Consider the following 15,207-nt stretch of genomic DNA (forward strand, 5'->3'; position numbering starts at 1 on the left):
GCATGCAATAAATCCTGCATTTCCTTGTTTTCTGCACATTCTGAATTTGCCAACATTTTCTGTTTAAGCAGTGACATGAGGTATTGCTGATACTTAAACATATGAAACTGACAATTTAAAGCTCTTGCAGCCAAGGTAGCGGAAGTACAAATCTTTTTTCCCAATCTGTCCAAGGCCCTTGAAACCCTATCAGAGGGGATAGGTTTTTTTGCAGTGGAAGCCCTGACCCCCCCTTGGGACCCTGAGAAATAGTTTCTGGGTCAGCAGTAGGGTTTTTGTAAAGAAATTTATGTGAATCAGGCACCCTGTAGTATCTGTCTGGCTTAACAGGAGCTGGAGATAAAATACATCTACAATATCTAAAACAGGAGGAATAGCAAGGGGAACCCCTGATCAAAGTAATTAGGTCTTCAGCCATTTTAAGCATCTGTTTTTTAGGCATGGAGGCCTGTCCAGGAGAATGCTATACTTGTTTGTCTTTAGAGGTGCTTTTGTCCTTGTCTTTGTTACTGAAGATGGTTTTACATACAAATGTGTAGGTCTGAAAACACCCTCAGAAGCCAATGCCTGCTCAGCGGCTCGGGACCCATTTGAGGGAATAGTTTCCGAATGTCCAATACCTTGAGTATCTGTCGGCCTAGTCGGCTCCACATAGGAGTCGGAAGCGGCCTGTGGCTCTGAGGTAGCAGGCGTCAGGGGCTGCGAAAGTGCCTCACTGAGAACCTGCGACAGGCCTAACAGAAGCCTCGTTGTCCGTTTTGGATCTAGGATGCCTGTCCTTTTCTTTGTGCTTTTTATAAACTCCGGTCATCGGCTGTTCTGACGGCATTATATAATTGAATCTTCTGCCAAAATAATGTAATGCAAAATCGTACCGATGCTTAAGTGCGTTGGTTAAATCTAGCACAAAACCCTAGCAACGTCATGGTCTGGGCCTAAGCAAGGAATACAGTAAGAATGAAAATTCTCATGAGGTATTTGCTTCCCACAAGAAATAAAATTAACTTTTTCTGACATCGGTCTGGAGCAAGAAAAAAGTTTCACCAATGGGGTACTTCGCTTGAAAGACTACTTCTGTTCTGAAATTCGAATTTGAAAATCTCAGGAGTCGGCCGACTGGCACTTGCGAAGTGCTTTTGCTTCGGGCACCACACGGCAAGAAAGACTGAAGAAAATGGCATCGGCTGCATCTTCTATACCCCTGGCGCACTGATATCAGGGAAGAGGTGACAGCAACCGACGCCAGACCTAGACTTTGGAACTCAGGCCGACTGCGAGTAGGCTGCCAGCAGGATAACCCAATGGTAATGACTGCAACAGTGAAACACGATGAAAATCTGTGTTCATCTACAAATACTGAAGTTTACCCTAATAGGAACTGCTCCAAACTGACAGCCACACACAAACCTGAGATAACCTAAAAGAAATTTTATCCATGCTAAAACACGTGGCACAGCTTGTGCTTTTACTAAGTGCTGTCTAGCTTTGTCTTAGCGTTATAGATCTCTCACCTGGGAAAACACTTGAAAGCTTTCAGAAAAAAATTTCTCCAAGCCATTTCTCTAACAAATTGTCTCCTAAAGACATGAGAATCAGACAAGACTGACAAGCATACATTTCTTCACAGAAAAAAAGCCTTATAATATTCAGTGTTTTTCATTTACTTGCTTCTCTTAATATTTATTAGATTAAGCTAGTTGCCTTAACCCTGTCATTCCCATATGCAAGAATGAGAAAAAGAACACTCCAGATTTTTTTTTTACCTTGCAGTGCCTACATTTCTTAAAACTGAATTAAGAAAAAAATCTGTTTTACTTGCAGTTAACATTCCTCCCTGCTCTTCTCCTCTCCTGAGTATTTTTCCAAACATTAATGACATGAAGTAGTGCATATACCAGGTGTCGGCAACCTGTGGCAAGCGGAGTGATTTTCAATGGCTCACTGACAGTGTGAGAGAGATAAGAGAGAGAGAGAGCGTGAGTGACTGCATGCATGAAAGATGAAGACTGTGTGGGTCTGCGATCCAAGTGAGTGAATGCATATGTCTTAGAGTCCCCTACAAGTTTAACAAAGTCTAAGAAAGTCCAATATTTCCAGATTTTCTTGTTCTATTCCTGTTCATCTCCATCTCCCAAAGCCTGTGTCTGCTTCATTTTCAAAACACTTAATTCTTCTAGTTGGCTCATGTTTTTTTTCCCCTCTCAAGCATTTTCCATTGATTACCAGAACAAGCAGCAGAATCTCCTTCCGTTTCACAGCACCCTTTTTGTTGGATGAACTTTTGTATTTCTTTCTTAGCATGTACTTCATCAAGAAATGATACTGTCCCTCCAGGGAAAAATATTTTGAAGACAGCTGGTTACAGCAATTTGAATCGCATGCCTACTTTATGAAATTCCCATAATAATGGAATAAATGTACTCCTCCTGCCTGGTGTACAATGAGTAGTCACTTCCACAAACACTCTACTGCTTCCCACTTTTAGTACTTCGTCCTTCTGCCACAGTTTTGTCAGGAATTCTGCTGGTAAGATTGCATCTTTTCTATTAACAGATCTAGGTTGTTTCTCATAGCCAGGTTTGGAGCATACACATAATGTGCCCTTTCAATTAACAATTCCTGTTGTGGGAATACCAGTCCAGATGCTTATTTATGCTTTCATAAAATTAATACAGTCTGTTCCTTTTAGCTTCTCTGGTATAGCAGAAAATCTCAGGTTTTGCCTACATGCTCTGAGCTGTAATTGTATTATTTGTTGAGGCATCTCTTCTTGTGCAGTTTCGTATTCAGCCAACCTTTTCTTCATTTTGACCTAAGTTCTGCAGTTTCATCACCTTACTTGAATATCTGTTTAAAGACTCTTCCATTTTTTCCAGCCTTTTATTATCTGAGTTGACATACTCCATCATGGTCTCATTTATTTTAATTATGTCTGTATGCAGTTGCCTTATACTTTCCTCTAGTTTACTGGAAATCATAACTGCAGCTTGCACTGCTTTTTGCTGAACAGCTGCAGTACTTTCCCAGTCTATCACCCTTTGTAGCCGATTTTTCCTTCAGTTCCTCTACATTTCTTTTTTTTCTTGGTATCCAGGCAGTACACTTACTAACCAGTTACTAAAATTTACCCAAAAATTTAGGCCCACTGGCTTTCTCTCTGCTGTTTCTGCTTTCACACTGGGAGAGCTAGAATTAAGCTAGTACTCAATGTGCAGCCATCTTGGAAGTTCCTCATCCTCCTCTATTTAGACCAAAATCAATAGGCTGTGTACCTCTTACACCTCCACCTCCAGTAAGTAGATACATGTGTTCAGAGGTGAATGATGGACCTTTTTCAAGAAGGGGAATACTAATGCTGACTACAGTGAGCTAATCTTAATATGGTACTGTCTCTCACTGAGTCACACCCCATAAACATCAAACTGTGCGTGTCCAAACAGGCAGAAGTGAACAGAGGCTTGGCAGACAAATGGGCAAGTAGATGTCCTCTCATCTCACAGTGGTAAACCTCTAACTCAGAGTGGAAGGCAGAGAGGCAAGAGGAGTAGGATCCCTTGGACTGCATGCAACTAGATAACAATTTGGGTATCTTACTCAAGGTGCCCACCATAATATGTCCTTGAGCATCAGAGGCATGAGCCTGGACCACAAGACTCATGCATAAAAGCAGTTTCTTAAGGAACACTTCTACCAACTCAGCTGGCAGCTAATGAAGGGTTCAAGCTTCATCTCTTATGAGAAGCCAATGAATAGGAAAAAAGGCATGGTTGCATCCAAAATGAGGGACCTCAGTGGGATAAAGTTTTGCCCATTCTTTGCCTTCTGCTCTCATTCCTTCTACACCCTTTCAGACTGCTGCCTGGAAACGGCTGTAACACAATCCTGCTAATCCACATTTTTTGTTATCTCCATCAGCACACTCACGATACTAAAGTGTGGTTCAAGTTTCTCACACTGCCTATGGCAACTACTCCAATGAAGATCTGGCACTTCAGGCAACTGTACAGCTCATCTACCTTCTAGGAATCAGAAGTTGATCCTGTGTAGTGGATCGAAGGTTAACAACTCAGAGAAATCTACTCAGGCTTAGTGAAAACACTCAGTACTACATCATACTATTCAAGGAAAATTCAGCCAAACACAGAAGAATTAAATGGTAAGTAAATGCCCTTGTCAGAAGTAACAGAAGGGAAAATTCTCCTGAAGTACCCTCCATTAATTACACAAACTTAGTATAATAAAGGTTTACTTATAGCACAAAAAAAACATTTTATACTTGACTACACTACAAAATTTAAAGTTTTCTTTGTCTTTACATTTTCATTATTTCCTCATATTTATTACACTTTCCAAACATTTTAAAAGCCATGTACAATTAAAAACGTGTGTGTACACTCAGACACCTCAGAAATGCAAGTCTTGTCCACCAGGGAGCAATCATTTAATAATTTAGAAGGACATATTACCATTCCTTAATTTCCCAGACGACATTATCATAATTTCCTCAAAATGAACAAAAAATACATTTTTACACTCTATTGGAAGTAAGGCCAAAATGATGCACACAACACCACACAAAAAAAAATAAAGTCAAGGGGTAACGGTGCCTAACTTATGGGCGCATGTCAAATGACACTAAAAGAGCATTAGATAAGAGTGAACATCTCTTGCATGAGGCTATGATAACATGAAATAAATTGACCAGACAATGCCTAATACAATATAGGCAGAAAACAAACCACCATCAAGATCTCATTGCTCTGGCAGGGACTGAGTTCGCATCCAGACACATCTAACACCAGATCGTATAGCAGCCACTCTGTATGACGCATCCATTGCATCAAACCAACATTTCATAGAGCACCAGACATCCTGGGCAATGAGGTTGCACAGGTCAAGCATTGCTCTTTTCATGTCAGTCTTCTACCCCTTCTTCCTCAGCTAACTCTGGAGGGATTCTTAAATTTATGAAACTGGCAATTAATGGCCCCAATGATCAGGGTAGCTGAGGTGTAGGTCTTTTTACCAAAGCAGCTGAGTATTCTACTCTCCCTGTTATTGAGAAAGCGGTTCCTAGATGCAGGTACAATGGATCCCTTGCTGGCATCAATAAACCCTACTAAAGGATCAGCAAACTGGGTTCTAAGACAAAAAAAGAAGTTGCACTTCTTTGGAGCTGGGTACTTGAAATCGCTCTGTAAAGAGGCACTGTTAAATGAATCACCCAGAAATTCTAGAACTGAAGAAATGCCAGATGTTTAGGTTCTGGCAGGTCCAGAAGACTCCTATATCTGATCTTACCTGATCCTATTAAGCTTATTCATTTATGAGACATTCTCAGATAATCATGCTGACGGCAAGACATTCACAAAGTCTGAATGTTATCGGTGCAGACAATGCATGCCATTTCTTCCACCTACAGGTTTTAATGATTCAAAAATGTCTCTGCTTAGAAAGCTTCCTTCTTCATTTAGGAGAAAGTACTTCTAAGGCCATCTGCTCACAACAGGCTGGTTAACTGGATTTGAAGAACTCCATTAAATCCTTAGCCAGCTTGATCAGATTCTTTGAGTAGCCTGGATAGGGGAAGGCCAACGCAACACTGGGTGAGACAAGCTGATTGGTGACAATTTGAACTTTGGTGTCGCCTCTAGGATTGGAAGCATGGTCTACTTTAGAGGTCTCGGTATGCAGGGGATTACCCAAGACTGCCTTCAATATCTTCCTGAATAAAGAGCAACAGGATGAGGCATTCCTCTGAATAGATAACATGGTTAAATGAATCTGAGACTAGCAGAGAAGAGAAGTCTGGGATCAACATGATGGCAGAGCAATTTTGGCTCATGAGGATGTGCCAATGACCAAAGGCTTGACATCCTCTCCACAGGGCTTACTCTAGAAGCCTCAGCAAGAAACACTCTCTAGATAAAGGAGCTACAATGATGCCTTCCCAACAGGGAGTTGAGTTCGGCAACTTGGTGTGAGCAGTATTTTTAAGTAGCTCCAGGCTACTAAATAGTTTTAGCTGACCCATTTCCATTTATCCCCTTAATTAGTTGACAAGCCAGCAGTTGTAAGTAGCTTTTTTGAGTTCCTCAGTTTGCTGCAGTTAACTGACATGGATTCTACAGTTACAGCGCAACTCTTGGATGATACAAACATGAAGTTGGATCATCTGACCAAGCTAGTGGTGCGGTTCTTGGATGACGCAACTATCATTAAAAGTGAAAATGCAGCCTTATGGTCTACAATCAAATTGTGCACTACTAAGATGGCATTCTTGGAGTTGTGCATCATCCTACAGGCAAAAAAATTTCCAAGACTGCACTGCTCAAATTTAGGTGAAAGAAGAGACGTTGCAATGGCTGGTGAAAGCTTTCATTAACATGGAGGATGAAAATCGCAAAAATAATCTGCAGCTTACTGGGTTGAAGGAGATGACTGAGAAGTAGAGTTTGTCTAAAGTTTTAGAGGCAGCCTTGGGGGCAGCTCTTAATCAATGGTTCCTCTCCTCTGATTGAAAAAGTGCAACCATTCACTGAGACACTCATATGGAGTGATGAAGGTTCCCTTAGGCAGATCATCCTCTGGATACTAAATTAAAGGGACAAAATTAAACGACTCTAAAAGCCAGTAAGAAGAAGCCCTTTGTCAACTATGGATATCTGCTGTACTTACTTGAGGACTTTTCCATAGAAACCACCACTGCTAGGAAATCTTACTCAGAGATGAGAGCTTTATGCTACAAAAATGAAGTAGCTTGCCATGCTATATGTTAAATGGGACAACAAAGAGGTTTCAATTCTGACAGCGGTATGAGAACTTCGATTTTTAAAAGACAAGTTGCTAGGGGTAGCAGCAGTTGAAACTGAAGCACCTATGCAGTCTAAAGGGAAACAGAGAAAAATCGTAAAGGAAAGCTGATTTCTGGATAATACAGAGAGTAACACTGGACCTGTAAAATTTGCTGTTAGGCCTGGGCATGCTCTGGAACAGAACACTTACAGCTCAACAGCAGGTGAAGACTTGCAAGCCACACACAAGCTTAAATCACAAGTGATGAGGAAAACTAAACCAAATCCTGTCAAAGAGTAATTACTTATCCTTGCAAACTGGTGGATAAAGACGCAAATGTAATAGAACAAGGGGATGGTGTTGGAGATGAGAATTAACTACATGGTTTGACAAGTAATTTTCAGAGACTAAGACAAAAATGGGACTGAAGTTTATGCAGAGCAAAAAAAAAAATGTTTCAAGATGGGAAGCATGGAAAAGTATCAAAGTGATTGGCCAAGCCACTTCATTGCTTGAATTAATCTTTTTCCCTGTTGTGCTGCAGGATTTGTTTTTCTTAAAGCACATATCTTGTGTAATATGAGAAGCTGGTTTAGAACTCTTTGGATATAGATAACACTGTCTCCAATGTCAAGAAGCATATACCCAAAAGGATTCTGTACTGGGTAGATCCCATCCATTGTAAAGCATACAAGAGTCCAATGCAAAATTAAGGAAGCATGTTTCTAGGTGGGACAGATATTTAGAGACTACTCCACTCAGAATATATAGACTTTACCTACATCTCCATATTAGGCAAAGGAATGAGGAGTTAGTTCAGGATGCTGCAGATTTTACAATGGCATTTTTCCCCTTAACACATCATGAAGCTTTGCTCTTATCACTCACTAATAGCAACCCTTTTTCATGAGAAATCTTTAAAGATAAGGAATTCATGGCAGAGATTAAGGAAAGCCTGCAGAAGTATCTACAATCCAAATCTCAGGGCTATAGGACTCCCTTAATATATTGCGAGTCAGTTAAGTTGGAAATGAAAGTCCTCTCTAAGTGGGCTAAGGCTCAGTTATTGTGAAAAATGTGTCAGAAAAATGTGGGCTCTAGAATGGGCAGTTCACTTAGCTTGCAAGCATGCCAGCCTTGGTGCTTTAAAGATCAAACTATAATCCAACTTTTTCTTAAGCCTATTCAGTGCCTTCAGTATACAAACAGAGCACAATTATATATCGGGTGGGAAGCATTCTGCAATAGGGAAGAAGGGAGCAAACCAGGGAAAGTGTTAGCCCATAAAATTAAACTGTTCAGAGGGACAGTGGCAAATGCAGGAATTTGTTACACTTTAAAGAAGATCTGCCTAAAGATGCCATAAATAGTGAATTTCAAAAGTATTATGAAAAGCTCCATAGGGGTGAGGAGGTGGATGGTGACTTCCAAGAAAGAATCTATAAATTCTTGCAGGATCTACATTCCTCACCTACCCCTGAAGATTAAGAGGTACTTTGAGCCCCAATTCAGCAGGAAGAATTTTAGGGAGTTGCAAGAACATTGCCCACATGAAAAGCAACAGGACCAGGTTGTCTAAGTATAGAATTACAAAAAGAATTGGGTTTGCTGTTGGTACCGGGTTTAACTAAGGTATATAGAGCATTCCAAAGTGAAGGTGTGACCAATGCTTCATTCCGCACCTCATTTATTACAGTACTTTCCAATCATGGGAAGCCGGTGGATGATATAGCTAATACATCTATTGTTGATGTGAAAATCTATGCCAAGACACTAGCAGAGTGACATTGTGGCTTCCCCAGTTGGTAACTCAGTCCCAAGACAAATTTACTGAGGGGCATAAGCAGGGTGGATCACTTATGCACTCTGCAAGTTTTGATGCAAGGTTTAAAGACTACACCTGAACCAATGGTTGCAAGTACAGAAGATTTTGCCAAGGCATTTGATTCTATATGATGTTCCAATTTTACGGCAAGTATTGGAAAAAAATGGCAAAACCTTTAAATTTATACAAACAGTCACAGCCTTATACAGGCATCCCTTAACAATGGTTTTAACTAATGACGACCTATCTCCAACCAGGCAACAATGTTCCTTGCCCTGAGCATTACTTTTGCTAGCAATTGAACCACTGAGTAGGGACTTAATGCAGGGGAGATTGGTGCTGGCTTGGGTTTTGATGAGAGATGAAATAGGTTTACTTTTACTTGCTGATGACTGTTTAATTTTGATAAAGAACCCTCATTACAAGTTTGCTGCAGCTGAAGAAACCCTTGGGCTTCTGAAGAAGTTTTGTCTTTAAAAGCTGATTCTAAAACATTCCTACACCCTAGTAATCAGTCCTTGGAAGAACTTGGGAAGGAAAGCTTAAACACGTCACATTTACTTGGGCTAATGCACTCCCTAAGTATCTGGGAATATACCTGCACCCCGAGTTAAATTTATGTCCCTTATGGGATAAAACATTTGTCTGGCTTTGTGCATGGAAGAAACTCAGTTTATTACTGTTAGGTAGGGGTAGGATCACAGTGGTTAAGATGTTTAGCTCACATACTATTTTAAGTTTTTGTTATGTGCGTCTCCCACAGAATTCCCCATATTTAAGAAGATTGATGAACTGTTGTCTCAGGGAGGACTGAGGTCTAAAAGGCGGCCGGACTTGAATGAGCTATGTAATGTTGGGTGAGAAAGATTGGGTAGATTATAAGTAATGTAGATTGCTGCAACTGAAAGTGTGTCAGTATGGTTTGTGATGAAAAAAATACTTGCGACTAGGATTGTCTCGTGGTTTTCATTTACATAAATGTATGATTGCCTATGTAGTAAGTGATGGCTTAATAAAGATGTTTGTTTTAAAAAAAAGGCAGACACTGAATAATTTATGCAATACTGCTTAGGTTACATGATATACAGCAATATATGTGAAGTTTAATGTTTATGTTAATATAATAAATTTGCCTGTGACAAGTGATAATTCAATAAAGATGTTTGAAAAAACAATGAACTGTTGTCCCAATTTATAAAGATTAATGAACTGCTGCCTCAATCAATATGGAATGGTCACTGGAGGGGGTTTCTAAAGGGCAATAAGTCAGACACCCCAGGGTAAATTAAGGGCTCAGCAGTCCCAATAAAGTGGAGCTCAAACATGAAGCTATTAGGACTACACACTGGGAGGGTAAGGGTAAAGGGATAAAGTGGCTATTAAATTTGGGACAAATGGCTATCAAATTTGGCAATGGACAGTGGTGGAAGCATGGTCCTTGGGGACTTACAATCAGGCAAAAATGGAACTTGCGCAGAGAAGGATTTTAGAAATATCCAATGATGAGATGCACATGATTTGTATTATCTACCCGGATTCAAAAGGGACATTTCCCTTTAACAGCCTTGATTAACAAGAAGGGCAGCTGGAGGGCATGTCATGACAGCCTTGAAGCTGTATTACATGCTTAACTCTAAAGACAGAGAAATTTTTATTTGTTTTTAAGTTAGGTAAGAAAACTTGGACAAAACCCACACATGTATAAAAATAGTGCTTTTTATACAGGAGGGATATTGGGCCTCATGGCAGAGTACACAACAAGGTTTCTCTGACAATACAAAATGTACAGCTTATGATTTTGAGAATTTCACAATTGTAACTTTTGGGAATGTGAGCCCAGACAGTGATTATGGGTTAACCTATTCACGTTATTATCTAATCTGGTAGCAAGTGTATGTTCCCTGCAGCCAAGCATGTTTTATTTGTCAGATTAAAGTTGGTGGACATCCAGGGTTGTTCCTATCTAGATGGAACTTACAGTTTGTTTAGTTTGGTACAGTCTTATTATAGACTAAGTGGAATCCCCCCAGGAGACCAGCTGAGAGGTATTCTTATTATGGCTTTGAAAGAGGAGCAAATGGTTTATCCACCCAAACACGGCATTCTCAGTACAGGGGGAATAACCTACCACGAAGAGAAATGGGTTCCATTTCCCTTTTCATGGCAGGTATGCTAGAGCATTATTTTGAAATAAATTATATTTAGGATAAATATCTAATTGTGTTAGTGGAGAAGGTCAGTGGACTCTGAAATAGTATCAGACCCTTGGGCACTACTCCAAATACTTTTTTCCTTATGAGAGTTTGTAGGAAGACACTGGATAACAGTGTGGACTGGAGTCAAATATGCATCTATTTTAGCAAAGTATTCCTGGTGTGCCCTGTGCTTTATGGTCCTTTTAAAACAAAGCACATTGTGGGCAATGGGGAACATCATACTCTGGACCCTTGCAGAAAAAGACAAATCTGTAAAATTCTCTGTGGTATTTGTGTCCTGCACCCAAGACAGATGTTAACCTTAACATCTACAACCTCCTACAGCTACCACTGGATAAAATGATATGCAACACAAAAAATGGGGCAACGGATTTTTCCGCACTGGGAGTACTTACCTGAAATGCTGCAATTAGTCCACCCAGCAGACTGATGGCACACCCTGGGGCTTGAGTTGCTCATAAGAACAGCAGCAAGACAGACTTGAAAAGGGTTTAAATGAATGTCCCTTTATACCACCCACAACCACTCATCTAGGTGGGAAGGGGTCCACCATGCCTGAAGGGAGGAAGTTGAAGAGTTTGGAAGTCAGGTCAAGTTTCTGCACGTAGGAATCCCAAAAAGCAGCATCACAATACTGAGTTAAGAACACCACATTCTGTGTGTGAGGAATACTCAGAAGATGAGTGCTGCCTATTTACAAACAATACTCAAAAGTCGGTCCCACTTCTTACGATACACCCCTCAAGGCAGATAAATGCCTGTGGTAAGATGCTCCTCATTTCAGTTAGACAGGCATTTTGAGACCTCTCCACTGCTGAAACATTCAGTGGACAATTTCTTGAGGTTACCAAATATTAACACTCTATATTATGAATTTATGTGGTAACACTATTCATCTGCAACATTTATACTTTTTGAAAATACAAGAAAAAAGATACTTAAACCAAAGCAATGCTGTTATTTTGACTGTGAATATTTACTCATAAGAGACGAGAGACATTAATGACTGCCATTTTCAGATGTGGAAAATTGAATAGTTGTGGGCCACTTCTAAAACCATCTGGATTAAAAACTTCAGAAATGCTCCAAAAATAAATTTTATTTACAAAATGCAATTGTTATACAAACACTTCCGCAAGTTTCCAGTCTGAAAATGTCAACGTAACAATTTACCATTTTCCACTTTGCTCTTTGGGTGTGGGCCACTGAATGCTAAAAATTTTCCTGGGACTATCCAATTGAAGTCACCATTTTCAACCCTCTGAAAAACAAAGAAAGGTATGGTCTTATATACTGACCTAAAACAAATGCTGTGCCTCTCAACACTACTTTATTTCTATTCATTTATCATTACTAAAGAAAGCAAGCACATTTGACATTTAGTAAAGAATAAACTTTGTATTTCTGTAAAGATAAATCTGATATCCTGAGGTGAAAAAATTAGAAAAGTTTTAAACTGCAAATACATGAACATTTTTAGCACTTTAAACCATTTGTAACTGTAGCACTTCTGTTTGTTAGTGGTACAGCTCTTGATAAATTTTTAATTGCAAATGTTTTTCTCACCTGGAGACATTCAAAATGCAAACTCTGCCTGGAAAAATCCTACATAAACGCTGAGGATGATGGAGCTACTGTGTGACAAAATGTTCACAGGGCAAGTATTTGAAAAAACTGCAGGCTTGTGCACAGAGAGCTTCTGTTGCAAAGACTCGTAGGTTAGCAGAGGTAGAGAGATTCAAAACCATGGGAAAAAGCATTGGTATCTCAGAATAATGTGGACACAGTGAAAGATATTATCAAGCCTTTAGTTAAGCAGCACACTACAGAGCATAATGACAAAATAAAGGCTTTGGAAATAATTTCTGAAGTATTGGACATCATAGGTGAAATTTTGCTTTATTTTATGTTACTTAAGGATATACAATAAACATACCAATCATATTCATCTTTCAGCAATGCTTATCCTGCAACAGTGCATACATGCAAGTCTAGAAATGCATTCTCTGTTTTGAATCCATATTCCTACAACAGAACTTTGTTTTTTCACAAGATGCCACAACATGGCTCAGATGTCCCCTGTGGTGGTGGCAGCAGAATGAAGAGGTAGTCTCTGTAGTACAGAGTTCTACTAGTACGCACTTTGCAGCTCTGTTACTTAAAAACATATATCCAAGAAAAAAAAGATCAGACAATACATAATTTATGCCCTAACATAGTCTGTTTTCCACATCATAAAACTTGTGTTAAAAATAACCCCGGGCCTCCTCACAAATTAAATTGTTATGGTCCAAGAACTCTACAGAGTTCTCCCAGAACAAGTCTACCATTCAATAGACAGCAGGTCACATATGAAAATTTGCACATTAGAGCCCTCAACATTTGATCCTTTCAACGTATATGACAAATCCATAACAGCATGTCTAACAAAACACAGCTTTGAACAGGAGTATGTGAAGTGTCTCACTACTGTTGATATAAAGTACAGTTGTGTACACTTACCATAAATGTAGATGGTCGAGTATATTCACTGTTGCAGTCATCACACTTGGGTTATCCTGCCAGGGGTAGCTCTCATTCGGCCCGAATACCAGAGGCTTAGTATTTCTGAGTCAGTTGCTGTCACTACAGGACTAACATCAGGTCGTCAGTGGTATAAAAACAGGCAGCCAACACCATTACATCAGTTTTTCTTGCCCCAAATGTCAGGAGCACCCAAATAGGGAGGTAGGTTATGGTGGAACACCACCACCAGTACAAAGTAAATACCAAAAATCCCTGTAATGAGTGAGGAAGAGACAGCGTGAGAAAGACAAGGGGGATGGAGGGTGGGAAACCAGGACTGCAACAGTGAATACACTCGAACATCTACATTTATGGTAAAGTGTACACAACTGTTCTATATTCTTCGTGTTTCACTGTTGCAGTCATCACACTCGGGCTGATTCCCAAAGCTGAAGTAAAGGGTGGAGGCAGTCAAGAAGAGTTTGGGATGGCTGGTATGCCCTGCAAGACTGAGGTTGCAAAGCCTGCCCTGGATTTGGAAAAGATAGGCAGGTGGTAATGCTTGGTGAAGGTATGAACAGAACTCCATGTTGCAACCTCCATTATGTCCCTGGTAGGTACCCTCTGAGAAAAGCTGCAGAAGTGGAGGTTGCTCTTGTGGAATGTGTCCTGACCCCATGAGGGGGTGGTTTCCCATGGTGTTTGTAACAGAAATGGATACAGTGTGCTATCCATTTGGAGATGGTTTGTTTGGATATGGCCTTGCCCTCCACCCCTGCTGCAAAGTTGACTACTAATTAGTCAGTTTTCCTAAAGGGCTTAGTCCTATCCGGGTAGAATCTGAGCTGTCTGTGCACATCTAAAGAGTGCAGGATCATTTCCCCCTTATTTTGAGGCTTAGGGAAAAAGGTGGGCAAATGAATACATTGGTTGAGAGCCACACTGGACAACACTTTAGGCATGAAAGTTGGGTCTGAGGGAGACTCTGTCAGCTTGAAAAATTATGAAGGGTTCCATGAGTGCTTGTACCTCACAGACTCTTCTTAGCAGAAGTGATGGCCAGAACCAAGGCTGTTTTACAAGAGAGGAATTTTAACTCTGCTGAAGCTGCAGACTCAAAGGGGGATAGTGTTAGCTTTTCCAACATAAAGTTAAGGTCCCAGGCTGGGGTAGGAGCTCTTCTGGGCAGCCAAAAGTTGTTAGCCCCTCTTAGGAACTTGTTTTGATGAGAGGGTGAGAAAAGAGAAGTGGCTCTGTGCTGTAATGAGCAGAGATGGCAGAGGCATGAATTTTAATAGAAGAGAAGGATAGGCCCCCTGTGAAATAGATATGCTAGGCAACCCAGGATGAGAGGTAGGGAGGGCTGTGCTGGTTCAGCTCCTTTAGCCTGGATCCAAGTGAAATACATTTTCCACTTGTCAGCATAGGAATTTTTAGTGCTGGGACATCTGGCCTCACATACAACGTCCAGAACTTGCTTTCTTAGGCTGGCCACTGGAGGACAGATCAGGGAATAAGCCAGGCTGCCAGGTTCAGGGTCTGCAATCGTGGATGCAGGAATTCTCCATTCTGCTGGGTCACGAGAGTTGGGATCTGAGAGTGGTGCCATGGAGGCAGCAGTGACAGACTGCGCAGTAGTGGGTACCAGTGTTGGCGTGGCCAGTCTGGGGCAATCAGGATTGCTCTTGGTTTTTCCTTCCTTATTTTTAGTACCCTTGTAAGAAGAGGTAGAGGGGGAAATGCATAGCTCGAGAGGTTTAATCATTGGAAGGACAGGGCATCCACTTTCCAGGCCTTGCTGTGAGGTTCCCTGGTGCATAATTTGTTGAGCTGGTGGGTTGTTGTGGGAGGCAAATAGGTTCACCT

General features: G+C 40.7%; 1 protein-coding gene across 1 annotated transcript in view; it reads right to left on the reverse strand.

The window, feature by feature from the left end:
* The window catches only part of CDC14A (cell division cycle 14A), a 1,552,589-nt gene that overhangs the window by 574,116 nt on the left and 963,266 nt on the right, over positions 1-15,207 (reverse strand). Inside the window, exon 11 of the mRNA XM_044080231.1 lies at positions 12,010-12,097. Within this exon, the coding sequence (XP_043936166.1) occupies positions 12,010-12,097 (88 nt within the window). The remainder of the gene's footprint in view (positions 1-12,009; positions 12,098-15,207) is intronic.

Source organism: Protopterus annectens, chromosome 8.part0, assembly GCF_019279795.1.
Source record: "Protopterus annectens isolate FY-2018-M chromosome 8.part0, PAN1.0, whole genome shotgun sequence".
NCBI lineage: Eukaryota > Metazoa > Chordata > Ceratodontiformes > Protopteridae > Protopterus > Protopterus annectens.